This window comes from Pyxicephalus adspersus, chromosome 11 (assembly GCF_032062135.1).
Source record: "Pyxicephalus adspersus chromosome 11, UCB_Pads_2.0, whole genome shotgun sequence".
In the NCBI taxonomy this organism is placed as follows: Eukaryota; Metazoa; Chordata; class Amphibia; order Anura; family Pyxicephalidae; genus Pyxicephalus; species Pyxicephalus adspersus.
Genome location: NC_092868.1, coordinates 61,354,324 through 61,377,977, shown reverse-complemented (window position 1 = coordinate 61,377,977; position 23,654 = coordinate 61,354,324). Strand labels below are relative to the sequence as shown.

The window sequence follows — 23,654 nt, the reverse complement described above, 5'->3', positions numbered from 1 at the left end:
TTTTTTTTATTTAATTCTAAGTGTGTGACAAGTTCAGTTTCCTTTAATAGCTGTATAATTAAGGTGCATAATCAGCCAGTACATTATTACTTCCTATAAAATAACATTCTCCTGAAGTATTTTGAATTATTAAACCCTTGGGTCACCAGGGATTAAACATCTTAAATGAATTAATCAGCCATTTCTTTTTGGTACTGACTATTAAAGCAGAAGCCGATAACTTACAGTCCAGTGAACTCAAATAGATGCAGGAATAACATTTTACATTATTGTGGTCATGAAGTATGACTAGCACTTTGTGTCAAGTTAGGAGCATCGGCATATTTATGAACTTTCATGACAGACATCATTAACCACATGACAATGAAGCAAGGCTTATCCAAATTCCAGGACTTTGTCTGGTTATGAAATACACAAAGGCTCTTCCTGAGCACACTTCCCCAATGTATACAGAGGAAGAAAGCATATCCGGCCCTGTGCTTCACATTCATAAACTTTATTTCCACCTGATCAACTACAAGTTAAAAAAAATGTATTGTACTGGAGGAAACAGCAGAACACAGCAAGATATTAGACATTGTGTATCATGTACAATAAAGTAAAGCAAGCCCAGGATCACATCACCCACCAATTAAACAAATCAACACTGCTATCACTCCAGCAATCCAGTGTCCAAAACAAACATTGTCCCCAGAAGGGTAACAAAAGCATAGCCAAAGCCTTTACATATAGCACTCTGTACCACAGAACTAGCCTGTCACCATTTTGCACCAGTAAGATTCCAGGTATGGGTTGGGACATCCCACAAACACTATCCCCAGCAATGGGCAGACACCTTTACCAACCATAATCACCAAAATAGAAACATCAATACCCCCACTAATAATAGGCAACATCTGACAACTTCTGCCCCCCAGCAATGGGCAGAGACATCCAAACCACCACTACCCTCTAAAAAAGTGGAAATATCCAACAATCACTAACAATGACCGGGAAAATCCAACAACCCCTAGTAGGGTGCAGGGACTTCCAGCTACTAATATCCTCAACAAGTGGCAGTGACGTTAGAACACCCACTACTGTCAGTAATAGGTGGAGACATCCAACTACTAACAACCTAACAAATGGGTAGAGACATTCAAAACCACTACCACTGGCAACAAGCAATGATGCCCATGCCTACGAATACCCATAAAAATTATGGAGACATAATGAGGGTTACCTCACGCTATACCCAGAAACTAGGAGAGATATCAAAATCACCACTGCCCCCCAGCCACAAAGGATGGATACATCAGACAACACGAGACATCCAACAAATAATACCCTCAACAATGGAGCTAGCAACAAGTGGAGACTAACTTTGAGCAAAAGGCTGACATACTGTACCTGGAATGTTTCAACCAATTGATGGTAGTAGCAGCTTTGACTACCAATACCCTGGAGGAGACATAGGGCAACTACTGGGCAGAAATATCCAAATATTAGCACCCCCAGCAATGTGCAGCAACATCAGACAAATACTATCCCAGATCCCAGATCCAGATCTCTAACATCTACACTACCAATAGTAATAAGTGAAAAAGCCATTGTCGCCTGCAATTGGCATAGCCATACAAAAAAAACAGAACCCTCAGCAATGTGACGTTGGACAGCCAACAACCTCCCTGATAAGCATGGACATTTGATAACCATTAAAACCACCAATGTCTGGGTACATTTGACAGCCATTGCCCAATGCTATTGGCAGAAATTCACAACTACCATTAGCTCCAACTACTAAAACTTTCAACATTGGGAGGAGCCATTAGAACAAGAGACAATAAACTGCTAGTACCCCAAGCAACAGACAAAGATGTTACTGGATTGTAAGCTCTTCGGGGCAGGATCCTCTTCTCCTGTATGACTGTCTGTATTAGGCTGTCATTTGCACCCCCTATTTAATGTACAGCGCTGCGTAATATGTTGGCGCTATATAAATCTTGTTTATTAATAATAATAATAATGTTGAATAAATGCATATCTCAGCAATGAGAGGAGAGAACAGACAACCCATTTAGGCATTCTGTGTGGCTAGACTGAAAAAACAGGGGGTTTCTCATAGATAACATGGCACAACCCTTTTGCGACATTTAAAATTGAATACACTTAACCTGGTATTACAGGTTTAGTTTAGGCTTCTTCACGCTGATAATAAGCAGTACATTTCAGTTTTATTTAAATTGTATCTTTTCTCATCTTAGAGAGGTTTCCTAATATCAGGGTAGCAGCTAAACACACAGTGATGGGTGATTGTAAATTAGGTATAGTATTGCCATGCACACTACAATCTTAACGTATGAATAACAACTATGAAAACTTGTATACGTGTTTGTGTGTGTATGCACATTATTCATATGTTACAAACCATTAGGGTACAGCTAAGGACTGCATAACAAACTTTTTGGCATCATTTGTTTGGTACAGGAATAATACAAATTCATATCCAGCTTCATTACATCTCCCCTATGGTCAGTGTGCTCAGACAGGACACCTCCAGCCATCTATCACCAGATGTCACATCTATTACATTCATCCCGGCCATAGCCGCCAGTGTCACCGTCAGCTGTTTCATGCATTTCTCTGATCAGACAGAGCCGGCGGCGACAGCTGTAAGAGGCTGCAAACAGTGACAGGTGTGTGTCAGCTCAAGCCAAGCTTTATAGGTTCCGTATGTTACAACAGGGAGGCAGCTACATGCCACTCAGGTATTACTGGGTTTAAAACACACACACATATATATATATATATATATATATATATATATATATATATATATATATATATATAACACATATATAATACAGATCAGGCAGCACAGCACATACAGTAAGAAACTAATAGTTATTTATTGCACTGGCAAAATGTGATCTGCAACAACAATCTTTGTGCTCCTCTTTCTAAATCAGAAGTGCTTCTACTTTACACATGTATAACCTTCTGCTGGAGACTCCTGAGCAACATCAAACTTAAATAAAATGTATAGACTTCTGGACATTTGTACATAAAGCTGTGACACAATGTTGTTGAGGTTGTGAACCTAAATATATTATTTATTCCTTAGTTACATTTATGCATCGGTTACATTATGGGTTTCATGTACAGATAGTATGTAGCCCTGCCCTAAAATATTTTGAGAAACACTTTGTCTTTGGCAAAGTACCGGATTCTCACCTCTCCAATTTGTGGAACATGTCCCCCATTACATTTATTGGAAAACTTTGAAATGTGTGTGAACAAATGAAAAAACACCAATGTGTGTTGATCTACACTTATTATTTTAATGGAAGCAATGGTCTCTCTCTAGCAGTCGCAACTACTGCTCTCAGCAGTCAGAAATGTTCTTTTTTCCCTACTGACTAGAGAGAAGCACCCTGGTTTCCTAAATTCAGTATTTTATAAAGATACAACTAGGAAGCACAACTAACAAAAAAAATTTAGCTGTAATTAATTAGAATTATTCAAGAATCCGTAATAAAAACAAAGTTTTTAGACACATACATTTGAAAATACATGTGGAAGCTACACTGCCTTTTAAGGGCCCCTCTGTAAAGTGTGGTCCCTAAAAAAAGATATACTAGGGCTTTAAATTGTAACCCTCTTATAAGCAATAATGATTGTTTATTGCTGGTTCCCATTTTTAGAACAGCAACAGCACAAATGTGTCTAATAGCACAGGTCAACATATCATTTTCATCAAATATAATTTTATGTGGCTTTGTAGTATTTTTGATGCAGATTTCAAATCTGTGTTTAGTTGTTCTAGTTTTTGTGATGCAGCTAATTATATAGTATGAAATTAGTTATAAATAGCCCTAATATATTACAACATTTAACAACAGTTCTCTTTTTTTAAGGTGAGAGACCGCACTATCTGCAATTGAGTTGTCATCATGCCTAGAAATTGCCTCAATGATACAGAAAGTTTCTGTTACGTGTGTGGCTCATTCACAACGAAAGCACAACGTCGCCAAATTACCACAGAACTTAAAAAGATATACAAATTATATTTCGGCTGTCCACTTGGTGACCAGGATAAATCTTGGGCTTCACATGTCATCTTTTTGTTCCAACGGTCTGCGTGACCGGCTAAATCGGCGTAAAGCAGCAATGCCATTGGCAATCCCGATGGTGTGGAGAGAACCGCGAGACCATCTAATCGACTGCTATTTTTACTGCGTCAACAAAAGTGGATTCTCAGGTAAAACTAAACACATAATTGTATATCCCAGCCTGGATTCTGCAATTAGGCCTGTTCCCCATGATGATTCATTGCCAGTTCTAGTACCGCCACATGATGGACTTGCTTCTGTAGAAGGTGATGAGGAATGCGCTGGAGTTGCAGCCAGGTACAACCCCGAATCATTTGATCCTGACTTCTTGGCCGATGAAGATTCAGAACCAGAGACCTTTACACAAGCTGAGCTGAATGATCTCATTCGTGATCCAAATCTCTCCAAAGACAAAGCAGAACTTCTTGCTTCAAGGCTTAAACAGAAGCAGTTGCTGCAAAGGGTGCAACTGTAACTCACTACAGAAAAGGAAATCATAACTTGACATAACTAGTGATGGCTCACTGTGCTACTGTCATGATATAAATGCGTTCTTTACCAGTTTGACACAAGAGCTTGTTCCATCTGAATGGCGAATCTTCATTAATTCCTCTAAAAGAAGCTTGATAGCAGTTTTACTGCATAATGGTAATTCCAAACTAAGTTTTCCGATTGCCCATTCCATTAACCTAAAGGAGTTCTATGACAACATGAAGTTACTACTTGAAGCAATCCAGTATAAAACACACCAGTGGAACATCTGTGGGGATCTAAAGCTCATTGGCTTGCTGATGGGAATGCAAGGAGGATTCACAAAATATTGCTGTTTCCTATGTCTGTGGGACAGCCGATCTACGGGAGACCATTATGGGAAGCGTGATTGGCTACCAAGAGATACCTATGGGCCCGGAACAAGCAGTGCCAAGTTTCTGCCTCTGGTTGATCCACATAAAACATTTCTGCCACCTCTCCATATCAAGTTAGGCTTGATGAAGAACCTTGTAACGTCCATGGGCAAATCAAACTCCATGGGTAATCAGCAGCTTGGTGAGAAGTTTCCAAACATAAGCACTGCAAAAATGAAGGAAGGGATATTTATAGGGCCACAGATCGTCTGTTTTGCAGGATGATGTTTTCAAACAATCTCTCTCAGCAGCTGAGTTAGAAGCTTGGGATGAATTCATGGCTGTGTGAAAATTTCCTGGACACAATAAGTCTCCTGCATACAAGGAAGGAGTTCAGAATCTGCTTGATTCATACCAGAAACTGGGTTGTCATGTCATTACAAATACATTTCTTGCACTCACATCTAGAATTCTTCCCAGAAAATCTTGGTATGATAAGTGAGGAACAAGGAGAACGTTTTCACCAGGACATTCAGTGAATGGAGCAGCGCTACCAAGGAATGAAAGTATGATGGCCGACTACTGCTGGATGATGTATCGTAGTACACAAGGAAATCATTCTATAAGCATTTCTGAAACAATGGTACCTGAGTGACACTGCTCAGTAGATCTATACCACAGTGTCTTATTTTACTTCACACTGTAGATGTATTAACATTCACTGCAATGGTGCTTAGGTTTTAGTACAAAATACATGCATGGTAACTATAATAGTACTCATAACTCAGGAACTGTACGTGTTAGGGAAAACTAAAAACAGATCTGAAATCTGCTAGAAAATCTGATTTAGAAAAGTTTGCTGTGATTTCTGATGATTATGAAAACTCTTGTTTGTTGACCTGTGTTATAATTCAACTACATCGCTGCACAACTAATAGTTTTACAAACAAGGAAGCTTGAACTTAGGATAGAAAAGTCTTTTGAACCCTGGCTACCTATCTTTTAGGATTGGCCAAGCTTGGTCGTTATTTACATATAAAATAGGTGGAAACATAGAATGTTTAAAGATTTAGACAGTATTGTGTCTGGCTCAGTCCATGTACAAGTTTGTGGCCACTATACCAAAGCCAAGACTGTAACAATGACAGAAAGCTGTATGTGCAGGAAGAAGTGCACTCATTGTCTGGGGATATGTCACTGCCAGCACATTCCTGGTACGGTCATGCTCAGCCCTATTTAACTCTTTATTAATAACACACATAACAAAAACAAATCAACTTTGAGGGGTCCACCTCTGGTTTGGGGTTTTTCACTACCAGAATGTCTCTGCTACAGATCTAGAGCAAACACCTAACATGATGCCATTTTACATAAATTATTACAGCGTATCCCTAGGCATCATTTTTTAGCTTTGCAAAGAGCGAAGGAGGGATAAGTCCAACTTTTAAACATTTGTTTTTCCACTGGGAAGATTCTCTCCTCTGTCTCTATTGGTGACCATTATTATAAAAACAGAAAGCAGAGAAAAAAAGAAAAATTTGGACTTGTTTCAACAATTGTAATATGTGTTATAGGGACAGTTATCTAAGAGGAGAATTCCCCCTCAAAATAGAAGATTTATTATTTCTATTGCATTACCAGGACAGAAAGTAAAGAGAAATTTCAACTGGGACACAGGAGAGGGATAGAGAGGATTAAAAGTACCAAAAGACTAGAGAGGGTTTAACCCTTCCCTCATCACCAATTATTACCACAAATTCTATATAAGGCTTATACAAGAGAAAACAAAATCAGCATTACTCATTTCCAAAACAGGTCAAATATGTGGGATGACAGGCATACTACAGTGTAAAATAGATGGATGTGAACACTGACAGTATAGGAAATCTATCCTTAATTTTAGATGGCGATAGGAAGTTCCAGATACGTTCACAGCCAACCCAAGGTCTGAGGCTTAGACAGAAAAGCACAATAACCCTGGGAAACACATGTTAAGCTTCCTGCCACATTTATTGGGTAGGTGAAAGGAAACCTTTTTCAGCAGGACATCCCTCCAAACAGTTTCTAGGAATATGCTAGGATGCAATGTACAGCACAACGGTTCCCATTAAGGTTACATGTAAAACAGTGCGCCATTTTTCCTCTCTTAGGAAGGGAGGTGGAAGGGGTCTGGGCTAAGGACAGGTTGTTCAGACAAGACAACCCCCTTCTATTCCTGAATCTTGCTTAGGAGAGAAGGGTAAGAGGTCAGGGGTCACCAGAGTGACAGAAAGTCATGACTCATTTTGTTGTTTCTGTGTCATTAGAAATAAGGAAATGTAGAAGTGCTACCGGGAGATTTTTATGTAATGTAAACAAGAAATATAGAATAAAACCACTTCCATGTAGATCCAGGAAATAACAAGAATGTCTGCTGTATATCCTCATCAGTGTTCTCCCCAGCCCCTTTTAGCTGGGCGTACCACCCGGCACTTTTCAGAAACCATCTGGCTGTTGTTGGGTGGTTACTGAAGAGTTAGGTCACAATAAAGGGGCTGCCACCCACTTACAATTTCTTTACACCAGGCTCAAAAACATTTCTGGGTGGAGCACTGCTCATGGTTACATGGTTTATAGAACAATTAGCAATGGACTCCAAAATGTCATCCGGTTCTTTATATCTCTTACTGCACAAAGTGTTCAATGCCAGGACTGAGACATATGGAAGTTACATTTACATAGGATCGGGTATGGGGTGCTTCTGGTAAATAAATACTTGGAATATTTTCCGGAAATGGGACCTGCAACATAAATGTTTGACCCGATGTATAATATGACAATCTATAGAGACAAAAATCATTAATAGAGGAAAAAAAAAAAAGATTAGTGTTTGAGGGCTGAAGGACTGACATTTCTATTCACTAGAAAATAATAATTTGATTTATAACTCACATTGCTAATAGCTTCAGAATAAAATGATGAATATTGGGAAAAGGAGGAAAATCTTATTTTGTAGCACGCCTGTACTGTATATAAAAAAGACTGAGAACTCATTAAGAGGATAAACAATTACAAATAGATGATTAAACCGTATTGATATAGCGCCAATATATTACGCAGCGCTGTACAATAAATGACAGACACAGAAGGAGGCGAGGACGAAGGGAAATATAACAAAGAGGAACGTATGCAAGTGTTTGTTCACACATCACAAGGCGATCCCGCCACCATCCCGGCAGAAAGCACAACAAGTGGGGCGGCCCGAGCTAGGATATAGAAATATTATAACTATCACAGGACGCAAATACACAGCACAACGTAATAATAATAAAATAACAATATGAAATATTAATAACATAATAATAATGACAATAATAATATAATAATAGAGCAGAGACACACGATTGGGTGATATGAACACCCAAACATTGGACCTGGAATGTCACCTAATCAGCGCGGAGTAAGATTTACCTTTATATAAACCCTTTACCCCCCCTTGCTGCATTAAATCTGTGGCTTGGGATAATTATAATCACCCCAACAATCTCCATCATTTTATTAGGATTTACCCCAAAACTTTGCCTTGTCTCTTCAGGCAGAGAACATTATTCAGCCAATCAGAAGCAGGAAGAAACATTTTGGGAGATTCTGTACCCCTCCCCCCAGGCGTCACCGAATGTTACCGGAGATTTCAGCCCGAATTCAGTGATTACAATACAAATGTGTAGAAAAGCACAACACCCCCATCGCCCGGGCTTCATATGACACGGCGGTGCCCAAACCCGATCATCGGTCCCCCCAGACTTCATTACCGGAGTACGGAGGGGGATTACCGGGCTATTATACCGGAATATTGGGATACACAATGAAAAGGGAAGTATCAGAGGGAGACACAAATTTTACTAAAACGGGCAGAAGAGAATATCCTCTCCGTGTCACCCGACATTGAGAGGAGATTGTGCCCGGTACTCACCCCGAAGAATGAGGAGAACACCCCAAACTATCCGCGCCGCCATCTTCTACCCCGAGGATGTACTAAGCCCCGCCCACCGCCGCTGATTGGTCGTCTATTCCTAACGTCTAACGGTATTCAGGATTAAAAACTTCTCTCCCTGCTGATCCATTCCTGCTACTACACCTCCCTGTGTCCTCTCTGGGCAGCTATACACAGTACTGTGACTGCCATCTACTGGTCAGTATTTTGTAGTACAACCACATTTATGTCTATGTGCTAGCTACATTATGATTTGTCGAGCGCCCCCTGCTGATCACTTTCATGTAAGACAGCTTCTTCTCGTTTTCTATGTAAGCTCATTTTGCAAGTTTGCCTTGTAATGGATAAGAGAAGTGAAATGTGCAAAATACAATCATCATTCACCAGATAATGCAAAATACAATCATCATTCACCAGATAATGCAAAATACAATCATCATTCACCAGATAATGCAAAATAAAATCATCATTCACCAGATAATGCAAAATAGAATCATTATTCACCAGATAATGCAAAATAAAATCATCATTCACCTTCTGCAGCATGCTGGGAGAAATCCCCAGGGACCTAACTTAAATGAAAGATGATAGGAAAACTGCAGTTACTTCCCTTTATCATGAACTCATGAAGTTTTAGCAAACAAACATCCAAAATGAATATATTTTTGACATACAAGCCATGTAAGCAGGGCCACCTTATAGCAAGATGACAATTTGAAGGCAACATTTCTACACACATACATATATATATATATATATATATATATACCATAAAGTGTGCACAATTATTAGCATTTGCATTAAGTTCAAGAGACAACCTACTGCTGCCTGCACTGCACTCTTATCTGTTAAGATGATGTTTGAAGTTCTCTTTAAAGACTACAGAGCCCCTCCCATCAACTAATTATAGAAAGTGTTCTTAATTCTGTCCTGGGGTGACCATGTTGCTCCTCCATGGGTGCAGTACAAACCCTTCATCATTGTTACAAGATACAATACAGAGACGGGGAATTATCAGGGTACAATATACTGACAGGAGGGGGGCTATTTGGGAACAATATGGGGACAAAAGGGGATAAATGGGGAACAAAGCAGGGACAGATTGCAATCTAAGAAATGGTAAGACATGCAATATATGACATTTTATACTTTAGATCAGCTTTAGCTAGTCATGGAAATGTGAAATGTTAGCATGTACTAGATTAGAATACATGTAACAATATAATATCTATGCTTAGAGATAATTCAAATTTAAAGAGAAAATGCTCTCTAAACTTGAAGGATCAAGAGGATGAAATATTTCTGACTAATGTTTTAGCTTGAATGAGTTTATTTTCTGCTATAATCACAATAATACTAATAATAATATAATCACAAATAATAATAAAATCACAGTAATAGAATACTCTTGTGGTTCATATTCATCCTTACGGATCCTGATTAGTTGTTGCTGTAATAAGTGAAGGCAGCGATTCCTTGGAACTGGGGTTAGTTTTTGATCAGTGTGAACTTTCTTCCATTCAAAGCTTAGCGCTTCCTTGGTTGGTTCCTCTACTGTCTGGGAGAATATGGAATTCCTCCGTTCCAACCCCTAAAAGAAAACCATCACATGTTAATTTAAAACTCATAGATGACTGAAATGTTCCAGAACATTGTCACATGTGACCAGCTTTCTTTTATTTATTTATTTGCATTGCTTATTACATTCCTAATCAAAGCTTGGGCAATTGTTTTTTTCTGGTATAGCTCATTTGCCATGTTTGTCTGGAATTCATTGTGATAAATACCAAATCCTAAAAACGTAAGTGCAGGGCCACAAGGATTTTCTAAAAGCATGTATGCTATATTGTAAAGTTTAAAGAAGATGATTTAGTTATTTTGATCATAAAAAATATTGTGAATTGTGTATGCAGAAATTGGTTTTACTTCTAAATATAAATGACCCTGAAGTTTATAGCCAGCAGATTTCAGTTAACCCTTTCTAGGAATGGTTAGGTTTAATATGAACTCCTGCACACATTCCGTAAGGTAAGATAGGAGGTAAAAATATAGGAGGCCTGTATATAGCATATAAAATATATTCTGCTTCTATGAAGAATAGTTACTGCTTTGTTTGATTGTTTTCAGAGAGCAGCACCTGCACCAGAAACAGTCAGCGAGATGGCCATGAAAGCTGGGCACAGGATGGCCATGAAGCTGATAACAGACCCTTGTGATTAATACCAGCTTGAACAAGAATCCGAGATGGTGGACAGTCACTTCTGTGCCAAAAGTGCTAGACACGTGGTTTATCCACCCCATTACCGGTTTGTGAATTTGTATGCTTATATGGACTTCCAGGTATACATTATTGGATATTCTGCTTAATGACAATTAGGTAATGGCTTAAACCCTCCTATACAGGAGTGATTGTGAATGCCTATAAAGATTGATGCATTTCCTGGTTTTAGTTAGAATCTCTTTGCTTTAACTGCTAAGGATTTGATTTTCTCTGTTGCAACAATAAATCTTCTTAATTAGGATCTACTGTCTCACCTCTGATGGTCAGTTTGGAGACCCCCTTAAAGAACCTGACAGGTACAAATATCAAAAACATGTGAGAAAGTATGTTGTTTATTGCTAAATGGACAGGTGGTGTCCCTTCTGCATTAAAAGAAACTTTTCTGCCTGTTTATAATTTGCCTCACTCAGGTGCTGCCATCTTCCCCAATTCCTCCTCCAGGTTTAGGATCTTCAGCCTTTTTGACTGGCCAGGCCAGAATGACAACTTTCACACATGCACACAGAAATTAATTCTTTCCGGGAAGTGGGATATACTGGGTTGTACAGTACACTGAGCGCAAGTACAGCGCATAGAAAAAATTGCAAACAGGCAGGTAATTTTTTTTAATACAGAAGGGACCTGTTCCTTCTGCAATAAACAATCTGCCTGCATATTTTTAGTATAGTTGCAATTTTAGGCATGCCAATTGATGATAATATGCTTTGTTTTGTGTTGCAGTTAGCCAGGAATATTCTGTGGTATGGTCTCCGGGATATGTCTCTGGCAGTTTGCAGAATCTTTTTGACTAGGATGAATGCTGTTGGGCTGACTGTAGGGTTAATGTATCCTGCTGAAAAGAATTGTTAATCCGGGGCTCTATTTAAATTCCTAGCCTGTTTAAGGAAACTGCTCCAGTTTAGTGTTAGGATAACTGGGGAGCAGACTGCAACTACAACAACACTAGTGGCTTAATTCCTATATCCCCGTTATCTGCTCAAGGTGGCCTGGTCTCACTAGCCCAATAGAACAAAACAGACAAAATGAAAAAACTCAGAAACACAACCTGCTGTTCTAATATATTCTGTGCTTCTCTGCCTTTTGGCATATGATCAAGCGCCAAAAGAGCAAGGAAGTGGGATACCAGCTGGTCTTGTCTTGGGGCAGTATCCCCCGCTGCTATTGGGGCCAGCAATGTCTGAAACTAGGAAAGGCTTTTAGCCAGTGGAGTTTTTTGTTTAGCTTACATGGCTCTGGTTGTGGAGGAGCCCATGGAGGATTCGATATTCAATAAGGGTGTGCTGGTGCATTTCATTTTTGAAACTGAAAGGGCAAATGATCTATTGCTGCTGCACTTTTCAGCCAACCAAAGGTGTAATGTAAGCCAGCAAAATGTCCATATATATGCGACCTGCCAATTTAGTAAAAAAAGGACATGCCTAGAGGTGAAAATGAGAAAGCTAAAACATATGTGGAGGAAAAACATTTGGGAGAGGTGGAAAGGAAAAGGAGCAGGAACAACTAACTGTGTCTGGGGAAAAAAGCTGAGAAAAAGGTGGAGGAGGACAATCCTGAAGTAGTAAGGCCTAAAAAACAGAAAGTCATAATTGTCTCAGAAAATGGAAGTTGGCTTCAGAAAGACTCGAGTTGTGGTGAGAAGATCATTGGTCAAGACACCGAGAGAGAAGTGGATTGTGACATTGTTGGGATGGAAGAAATTTGTTCCAGCAGTATGGATTTGGTTTATACTTTATCTTGTTCTTCAGGCAAAAGATGAAGGCATTTTTTTGAAGTTCTACCATAGAGAGTCATTACGTTTGAATTTAGAGAAATTTTAAAGAGAAAAGAAACTGATGATGTGCTGTATGGCTATAACTGTTTTTATGAAGTCTTACCCTTCAGATATTTAGCTTTGCTGATGTCTGAGTTGTTATGGCACAGGCATTTGTCACACTTACCTGTTCCTCACCAAAGTGCAGGCATTTCCCCTCTGCGCATGCTTGCAGTTCTGATGCTGGGCGTGTTTCTGTTTTCAAGATTTACCAACTCCATCCATGCCGCTGGCCAATCAGAAAATAGTCTCTTAATCCGCCCTGGCTATTTAGCTGGCTCACAGACTGCATTCTGTGTTCGTGCAACAAGTAACTAGTGCTGAGCTCCCTTATTGATGATCTAGTTCCTGTAGACCTGGTGCTTAATCCAGTGTTTCCTGTGTCCAGCTCCTGTGTTAACCCCTCGTTGTCCATTATGTTGGTTCCCAGCCAACTTCCTTGTGCTGTTCCTGTTTGCCTGTGGATATCTCTGCCATCTCCTGTATGTCCTATTGCTTCCAGTGTCTGTGTTCCCTGTGCCTGCAGTGGCCTCTGTGTCATTGCTACCTGTCCCCTGGATCACTGGCTATTGACCCCTGGCGTGTGACCTGACCTCTATTGCTTGCTGCCTGTCTCGACCCCGGCTTTCCTTGACTATCCTTCTGCTTTGTGATTTGGTACCACGCTATGCCCACCTTGGTGTGCCCAAGGACCGCAACCTGCAGCGCAACATCCTCACCATCAGAGGCGCTGGAGAAAACCTGGTTACAGCCTAAACTCTGCATCTTGACCCTTCTTTTGTAAAAAAAACTTTACATTACAACAAAATATATCAAGTTAAATAAATAGGAATTAGGGTTACAATAGTTTTATTTGAAATGGTTAATAGTTTTTGCTATAAAAAAAACTAGCAGAACATTGTTGGACAGATGTTGCAGAACATTTCCATAGCTTCAGCTTCCTAACCGGACAAAGTACTGTTTAAATACTCATATTAGAAACTTAAAAAAATTATCAAATGCTTTGAACATACCATTCGCTACATTACAACCAGTACATGATGCCAACACAATGATATTTAGTGTGCTTGCTGTTTTCAGTTAACCCAATGTCCCCTATAAAAAACAATTTAATTTAAAGCTATCTGTTTTTAAATAATGCCCAATAGAGCTAATATAGGCCACATGGAAGGAAGGAAGGAAAAAAAGAATATGTAACAGATAAAAAACATTTAGCAAATCAAGTTTATGCTTATTAAACAAATGAGAGCTAACCAGGCTGCTGGCAATGTAAAAAAATAAGGTTCTCATGCTAAGTAAATTAATAACTGTAACTCGGATACTTGCAATCATCAAAAATCATAATTCAATAGGAAAGTAAAAATACTGCATTTCAATAATATTTTGCAATAAACCAAATGTTTGATATTGATAAAATTATGTACAAATCCAATGCCAATGTTAATAAAATAATAAATTACTTTTCTAGATTTGCAGAAGAGCCTGGCCAACAGTCACTAGTGTGATCACAGAAGATGAAAAGTTTTTCTGTTTTCATTAAATACTGATGTTGGAGTTTTTAATTTTCATTACAATTTTATTAAAAATATAAGAGATACAAACAAGAAAAAAAAGAATTATTAGGGCAGACTAAAGAAGCAAATTCACTTTAATTAGAGGGATACAATGTAACATGAGTAACATGAGTTCCATATCAAAAACATACACACTAAGATCTATATTTAATTTACAACATTGCGTTGTTGGTGCTATATAAATACTGTTGATTAATAATAATAATCATAATAATAATATTAAGAAATCTGTGAAGGTTATAAATGTCAGAATATATTAAGCTTGGGCTGCATAGTCTATTGGTGGAAACTCAGAGGGACAGGCTATGCCTCCTAACCGTAATAGAAAATGAGAGAGGTTCAGATAACAAGACGTCATTAGGAAAAATAGGAAGATGATAAAAAGACAACCAACAGGAGTGGGGGTTCAGAAGAGGAAGAAAGGAAGGGAAGGAAAAGGAATAGGGAAAAGTGTTTTGGTCCTGCTATGTATATAGCAAATACATGACAAAGTTGAACAGTTTGGAATTGTCGTTTTACAGCAACATCAGTGAAGCATCAAAATATGACGAGAAGTAATGGTCGAGCCAGGGTGACTATACTCAGACATTGCATATACCTCTCATCTTTATTTCTCGTTTTTTTAATGTATGAAGAACCAACCAACTTAAGGTCAACTTATGTTTTTTTTTTTTTTTAAATATCTTTTTATTGAAGGCAAGACAAGATACAACAAAGTAAAAAACATTACAGTAAAGATATACAGTACAATCAATTTAAAAAAAAACGAAATGAAAAAACAGGATGTATTAGGTCACAAGAAACCTAGCTTTAATAACATAGGAGAATCCTGCAAAATGAACAAGAATAAACTACAACAGATATAAAGTACATCATCATACCTTACCTTTGCCCCTTATTTTTTTAATTTTTATAAATGTGACCAATTATACATAGAAAAGTTAGAAAAATAACCACATACCCGTGGGACAAAACCAAGTCCTAAAACTTGGGTATACCCATGTAATCGGTAGAACTGTTCTCCTTCCCCAAAACTTAAAGGAAAAAAATAAAATTAACCCTCTTCGAGAAACCATGCCCCCTTAAATTGAACATATTTCTAATTAACTGCTCCTAAAGCTCCCCTGTCATACCAGATCGTGTGGCAAAACGTTTCTATATTATCTTGCAGCTGAGATAGAGTTAGTGAGTACTGTAGATATTGCATTAACATTCCAAAGACTTTTGTTAGTGTCTAAGTGTTTGGTAGCTTCAGTTTTGTCAATCAACATGAGGGTTTGCAAATAATTAGTACATTGCGTTATTGTGGGGGGGGGGGGGGGGGGGGGGGGGGGGGGGGTAGTGAGGTTCCATCCATTGCTTTAGTATAGCTTTTTTGGCTGCCAGCAAACAAAGATGGTCAAATTTAGATAAACAAGAAGTATTACTTGGGAAGGGTTCTCTACGAAAAAGTGCTAAATGAGGTGGCATAGAGTGGGTATTTCCAGTAACCCAAGTAATATATCGAAAGACTGATTCCCAAAAAGCACCTATCGAAATCCCATAACAAGTGCTCTATGGGAGCAAGTGGAAAAGTACACTTAGGGCAAGACACTATCCTTTGAGCCATCACACTGGAACAAAATTGCAGATTAAACGCATAATATGCTCTATGAATAATTTTAAATTACAGTTCTCGCCACACCCCACTAATATTAGACTTCCTAACAATGGACCAACTAGCCTCAAATAATTCTAATGTATCAGAATAGAGACATTGTAAATATTCAGCCCATTTGGCCACAAAATGTAACCTGGATTCTACCCCTGTAGTGGCATCCAACAATAACGGTTAGATATATGAAATCGCATGTCTAGATGTAGGTGGGCCCAGCATTCGACCTAAAGAGGAAGGCAGTGCCCTGCCGTGGAAAAAAAACAGACTTAACCTGCAAAAAATACAAAAAGTGTTGGGAGGGGAGGGCAAACTTAGCGGGAAGGATATCAAAAGATATTAGACATCTGTGTGTCATCTAACAAATTACTCAGTTTTGTAATACCTCACCTTACCCATAATTTATATGCGTTATATTGCAACCCTTGAGAAAAACTAGGTGACAAATGTAACGGTGGTATAGCGGTGAAGCTTTGCCAAAATTGACACAACTTTTGAGTCTCTCGCCATGCCAACAAAGTATCCCTCAAAAGCAAATTTGTACATACAGTGCGTGGTATGCTAGCATATGGGGCATAAGTAAGCCAAGCAATGACCAAAGTCGCACCAATAAGGATTCTAGCCTGACCACCGCATAAAAAGATGTATCGTGCCACCAGTCCTTTACATATTCAAGCAGACATGCTAGGTTGTACTTTCGTATGTCTGGGAAACTCATACCAAGACTGTTTAGATTGAACAAGTTTGAATCTAGCAATCTGAGGGGTCTTGCCTTGCCACAGGAAAGCTGTAAAGGCAGCATTCAATTTCTGAATATCAGAATGTCTTAACAAAAAGCGCAGTGTTTGCATGGGATATAATAAGCGCTAATCATTTTAAGTAAGTGACACCGCCCCATCAGAGATAAAGGTAGGGATTTCCAGCTCTGTAATTCTGCCAAAATCTTAATACTAATAGGAGTGTAATTCAATTTATACAGCTTGGTGACCTGAACTCCCAGATAGGTAAAAGCATGTTTGACTAATTTCAAATCCAAATTGCGTATAACTGACAATAGCTCAACAGGCACCGTTGGATGAAGATATAAAAATTCACTTTTTTTCTAATGTATGCGGAAGCCAGAAAAAGATCCAAAATACTGTATATGTCACAGTATTATAGGTAAATCTTTTTCTGGGTTCCCTAGACATAACATTGTCCGCAAACATGGCTAGTTTGACTTGTTTGTTTTGAATAGTTATCCCTGTAAATAAATTTGGATAATGAAAAGATCTCGCCAGCGGCTCAATAGCCAAATTGAACAAAAGTGGCGATAAGGGGCAGCTCTGACGTGTACCTCTCCCCAACACTGCCGCCACCTGTACTTGGGTTGAGGGAGTAGAGTACATTGCTACTATAAATTGTGCAAATAATCCTGTAAATCCAAACTGGAGGAGCACAGCATGAAGCCAAGGCCACTCAATACTATTGAAAGCCTTCTCCACGTGGAGTGCCAATAAAGCACTCGACCCAGAGAAGGAGCCAACCAATCTAATATGTTCCAGGACAGTTAGCACTTTTCTAACATTATAGGCCATAAATCTACCCAATACAAAACCTGCCTGGGCTGGGCTAACTAGTTTTGGCAAAAGCAACGCCAGACGGCCAGCCAAAATTTTTGACATCAGCTTAACATCAACATTTAAAAGTGAAATGGGTTGGTAGGACCCAGGGTCCAATAGATCTTTGTAGGCAAAACTTTAATATAGGTCTAGCAGCCTGAAGACAGATAAGTAGACCTTGAAGACATATAATTTTATAATGTGGTTATTGTAGGGATAACTTGGTCCACCAGTTTTTTAAAAAATTTGGCTGGTAGGCCATCCGGTCCTGGAGCCTTGAAAATAGCTGACCGCTTGATCACAGAATTAACTTCCTCAGATGTATTAGGAGAATTAGGATGAAGTAATTCTTCTTCTGACAGTTGGGGTAATTTCAACCGATCTAAGGATGACTGAACCAGAGCAATATCACTTCCTTGCGATGTATAAAGATTCTTGTAACAAGAAGAAAACACAGCAGCGATATCAGGAGATACGTGTTGTACAGAGCCTGTGGCATCACAAACACTTGTAACTCTCGGAGGTGTTTGAAAACCTTTGGCTAGATTGGCAAGTAGTCGGCCTGATTTGTTGCCAAATCTAAAAAATTCTTCCCTGACCTTTGCTAATAGAGATTTGTTAAATTTCAGATAAGCCTGATGGGCCTGGGTACTGGTTTCCATGTACAGTGGTACCTCTGTATAAGTCCGCTTTGGAATAAGTCCAGTATAAGTCCCGTTTGGACATGAAAAATTTTGCTTGGTATACAACCTTTGTGCTAGAACTTGTATGGGTCAAAATGAGTCACAACACCGCGCGCTACCTTTATTTACCTCTCTCGAGACAAAGCCACAACTACCCACGAGCGTCAGTACGCCAGTTGCTACCATTCAGTGAACAACCCGCGCTATAACTCTCTGTGAATTAAAGAACATCTCCTCCTCCTTTTCAGCACCAACCTAGTAGGCACTCGACTCTTCTCCGCAAGGTAAAGTGAGGTTACATTTTCATTCATTTAATCTAATTGCTTTTGTATTTATATAGTTTAGTATTAAGCAGTGTTTAAATTATTTTATACAACCCCATCAATGTATAATATGCCAATAACAATAGGAATTTTTTTCATGGGAACGGATAAATCATTAGTTGTTTGGTGTAATTCCTGTTTGGTATAAGTCCAAGGATCTGGAACGAATTAAGGACTTATACCAAGGTACCACTATATAAAGCTAATGTTTTTTGTTTTGTGAGGGCACAAGGGCCATAACTCTGCCCCTCAGAACTGCCTTGGCTGTATCCCAGTATACCTGAGGTGTATTTTGGTGGGCGGCATTGTGATACTCAAAATCTAGCCACCAGTGCTTCAGGTGTTGTTAAAATTGCTGGAAAGCGCCAGGAGAAATCAGACTGGTGCAAATAGCTGTCCGTTAAAGAGAATAGGACTGGGGCGTGATCTGAAATAATGATTGGATGAATAGTGGCCGTTTCCAACTTTAGTAGCAGGTCAGCTGAAACCAAGATGGTGTCTAAACGGGACATAGTGGAGTGTACTGCAGAAACATGGGTATAGTCTCTGTCCAGAGGGTGCAGATGCCTCCAGGAGTCAACCAGACTCGTGGCTGAAAGGAACAATTGGAAAGAAGAATCATTTGACACAGTAGACCCCTGCTCGGCGGAGGTGGACATCTGTCTTCCAGTGTGCTGACAGTAGCATTAAAATCACCCGCCACCAACATGGGAACTGAGGGAAGATTTTGAATGACTGAAAGAAGGTTGTTATAAAATAGTCCATTGTCCTGATTGGGACCATAAACCGCTAACAGCTCAAAGCTCAGACCTCGCCAACCCAACTTTTTCTTAACAAATGAAATGTAGATGACTGTAGATGCGTCTCTTGGAGGATCACAATATCAGCTTGTAATTTTTTTAGGTGCCTAAGAATCATAGTACGTTTATGAGGGGAGCTTAATCCTTCAATATTCCATGTAACAATTTTCATTTAAGGAAGCATAAATGAAAAAAAGGTAAAGAACCGCAGGTAAATCAACTTATCTTGTTGTCTGAGGCCATCCCAGCCGAGTAGCCCCAGAAAAATATAGTTGCCATCAAATGGGGACAACTGTATTGGATGAAGAGTGGACAGTCTTTCCAGTATCTTAGTAGCACATTGCACAGTCGGGGTATACTGAAACCCAAAACAAATTAAAAAAACAAAAAAACAAAAAGGTCATAGCATAACTCACTCATTCTTTGAAATTGTGAAAAAAAGGTGGACAACCGGCTTCCTCTGATGGACAAATTTTTTTTTCTTTTTTCACTTCTTGTACCATGTATAATTAGGAGAAAATCTCATCCTAGTTACAATTTTAGCGGTAAGTGAACATTATGAGGAGGCAGCAGGAGAAGAATAAGTGGAACGTCGTGGTGAATGGTCAGCGTCTTCCAGTGAAAATACAAAATCTATAGCCTGTTGTGGATCTTTAAAAGTATGTGCTTCTTTATCAGCAGTGAATATTTTAGGTACTGCTGGGTACATGAGGGCAAATCTTATCCCCTTAGATATCAGCTGTTTGCAAACTTGTAAAAAAGCATGTCATTGCTTTGTCATTTCGGCCGCATAATTCGAAAAAAAGCATTACTATCATCTACAGTGAAATGTTCATGCAACCGATAAGCTCTCAACAACTGGACCTTGTCAGGAAAGTGAAGAAAGTTGCCCCAGCCTATGAGCTCTTTCCACTGGCACAGGATTAGAAAGTCCCAGCAATTTAGGAATAGTATAGGGGCAGAGGTTTCCCTACCTGGGCTTGAATTAGGCTCCACGCGGTCTATGGTGCCGTCGACCATTTTTGCTGGAACTGCTGTCTTCCCCTGTCTGTCGAGGCTGTTGCCGTTTCGTAGCCTGGGATGAAGGGATGAAGCGTTCCATCTGATCGCCGCAGCCTGCAGAACAAAAGCCGTATCCTGCGAGATTGCGGGGTATAGTGTGCTAGGCACTGGAACACTCGGGAGCCGGAGCCGCCGCTCGCACACCACCTCCTACATGGGTGCCGGAGCTGGAAGTCAACTTATGTTTTAACATAAGGCATGGATACGTGGGACTCTGGTCAGGTACTCAGATCTCATGTGCCAAATTGTAGGTGTTTTAAGAATTATTACAAGAAATTCAGATAGGAATTGGAACAGGATTGGAACTTACACTCTGCCACTCCAGAAAACTCTCTACAACAACTACTACTGTTGCTGCTCACATGGACTTCTATTTTCCATATTGTTTAATGTGCTCTTGTGACTCACCATTGTCTGTTACAATGTATCATTCACCCTGTACTCACTCTTACTACACTCTACTACTTCTGCATCTCACCCAACCCACATGCTTCCTCTTCCTCACCCTTTCATCAAAATACACCCACCCCCTAACCTTATTTCCATCCACCCAACTTTCTCTGGCAGTCTATGGAATGGTAGATCTATCTGCAACAAGCTAAGCTCTATTCACAACTTTCTCCTATCTAAATCATTGACCTTCCTGGCTCTCACTAAAACCTGGCTTTCCTCAGACTCTGCCTTTGCAGCTGCTCATTATACATACCCCCAGACCTGGCAACAGAACTGCTTGTGCTGTGGGTCTCATTCTCTATCCCTAATTGTACATACAGAGCCCTTCCTACCCCACCCTCTCTTATTTTCACCTTATTTGAAGCAAATGTTATCCGTCTTTTCTGCCCCCAATCCCTTATTGTTGCTATTGTCTACCACCCCCTGGTCCAAATCTCACAATTTTTGGCCAGCTTTGCCTCTTGGCTCCCACATATTCTTTCCCAAGACCTGCCTACCCTCATCCTTGGTGACTTCAGTGGATGACCCCAGCCACCCTTTCTCGGCCCAACTGCTCTATATTACCACCTTCTTTGAACTAATACAGGACATAAATGGCCCCACACATATCGCCAGACACACATCAGACCATATATTTTCCAAACTGAGGTATCAAACTAAGCACAACTTGCTTACCATTAACCTCTCTAATTCTTGCCCCCCTTTGCCACTTCTCTGACCGGGTCAGTGGCAGAGAGATATCCGTAATCTCAACCACGACCTATTTTCTAACTTCCCCCAACCTAACCCCATCACTAACCCCCACTCTTTTAAAAAAAGCAGCTCCACACAAAGCTGCCACTCAATTTAACCACACTCTATTTTTGACTCTGAATAAAGTTGTCCCAGCCATCTTTTGCTACACCTGTCCAGCTAACCCCTGACCTTGACACAACGGCCACACTAAATATCCTCTCAAGCTTTCAACCCACACACCTTCTTTTAAACAATTGACTCCTTCCTAAACCCCACACCTGCTCCACTTACTGTACAACTACTCAATATAGAGCCATCTAATTTATAGATAAAATTGACCAAATCAGATGTTTCTGCTCACCGTGCCACTCCAACTGTATCCACCCCTTTCACCTGTAAATAATCACTAACCTCCCTCAGCAACTGTGACTGAAGTCTCCTCTCTCCTCCCATTGGCCATCAATGGAATGCACATACGCGCCAATCAGCAAGCTCTATTACCGCGAGTCGGGCCCTATTTCTAGTGAACTCGCCTGCTGGTTTCCTGCAAAAATGAACAAAGATCTTGAATATGCCAATTAAGGCGATTATATTTCAGCTGCGTGATTCAGGAGGAGATGTTAAAATCAATGGTGAGGTGATAGCAATTGATTAGCGAAAACCTGCACCCTGTTCTGTGTGCATCTCAAATCCATTTTACAGGTAAGTTTGAATCTTTAATGCTTGATGTTTTTTTGTGTAAGTGTTACTTTTTTATGTTACATTCTACTCACAAACTTGCTTCATTTATACGGTAGTTACATTTGTTGCACTTGTTGTTTTGATACTTTTTCTTTTGGTTGCAACACTTCAAACTAATTTCTATCAAGCTGGATATATACTAAGTGGCATTTCAAATATGTCATCACACAATAGTATGAGTGTAAAAAAAATATGTGAACAAACATTTGTGACCTGATAAAAATTTCATTCTAGTTTGACTTTGGAGAAATAAAATATTTTAGTAAAGGATTGCAGGCAAACATGGTATAATACATGTATTAAGGAACATTTAGTGATTTCACTTGTGTGTGTGTCAGAATTCATTTAAATGTATACAAATACATATGCATTTTAATTAGTACTATTTTACCTGGTGTGTGTGTGTGTAAAGCTGCGTACACACGGCAAATTTTTCTCGCCCGATAATCGGTATCGGCCAATTATCGGGCGAAAATCTGCCGTGTGTACAGTCGGTAGGTATAAGTGTTAAGCTGGCTTGCAGCCAGGTTTATTGAAGGTTGCAGATAACATAACAAAAACAGCAAAAGAAAACCTTGCCTGTCCAGCACTTACTATACATCAGACGTCCCTGTCTATCAGCTAGAGGGCTCCTTCCTGGCAGCTCAAAACCAAGCAACCTTCTGCTCACTTTTCAGCTCACTCACCCAGACCAACTTTCTGTGTCCTCCAGACTGAGCTCCTGGCTCTGTGTTATATCCCCACCCTCAGTGCTTCTTCATTTATTACCTCACAGGTGAGAGTCTTCCACCTGATACTTCACATAGGAGAGGAATCTTGGGCAAAAATACCTCCCTCCCTAAATTCCTTCCCTTCCACCAATCCTGCATTATATATATATATATATTTATACACATACAACATATACCGTATTTTTCGGACTATAAGACGCACTTTTTTTCCCCAAAACTGGGGGGGAAAAGTGGGTGCGTCTTATACACCGAATACATGTTAAATATACCGGTAATTAAAAAAAATCATACTCACCC

At 39.6% G+C, this 23,654-nt stretch overlaps 1 protein-coding gene across 1 annotated transcript in view; it reads right to left on the bottom strand.

Moving 5' to 3' along the window:
- The window catches only part of JAM3 (junctional adhesion molecule 3), a 31,496-nt gene extending 22,521 nt beyond the window's left edge, over nt 1-8,975 (bottom strand). The window contains exon 1 of the mRNA XM_072426631.1: nt 8,889-8,975. Coding sequence (XP_072282732.1) covers nt 8,889-8,931 — 43 coding nt within the window. The 5' untranslated portion in view covers nt 8,932-8,975. The remainder of the gene's footprint in view (nt 1-8,888) is intronic.
- Between the last annotated feature and the right edge of the window lie 14,679 nt (nt 8,976-23,654).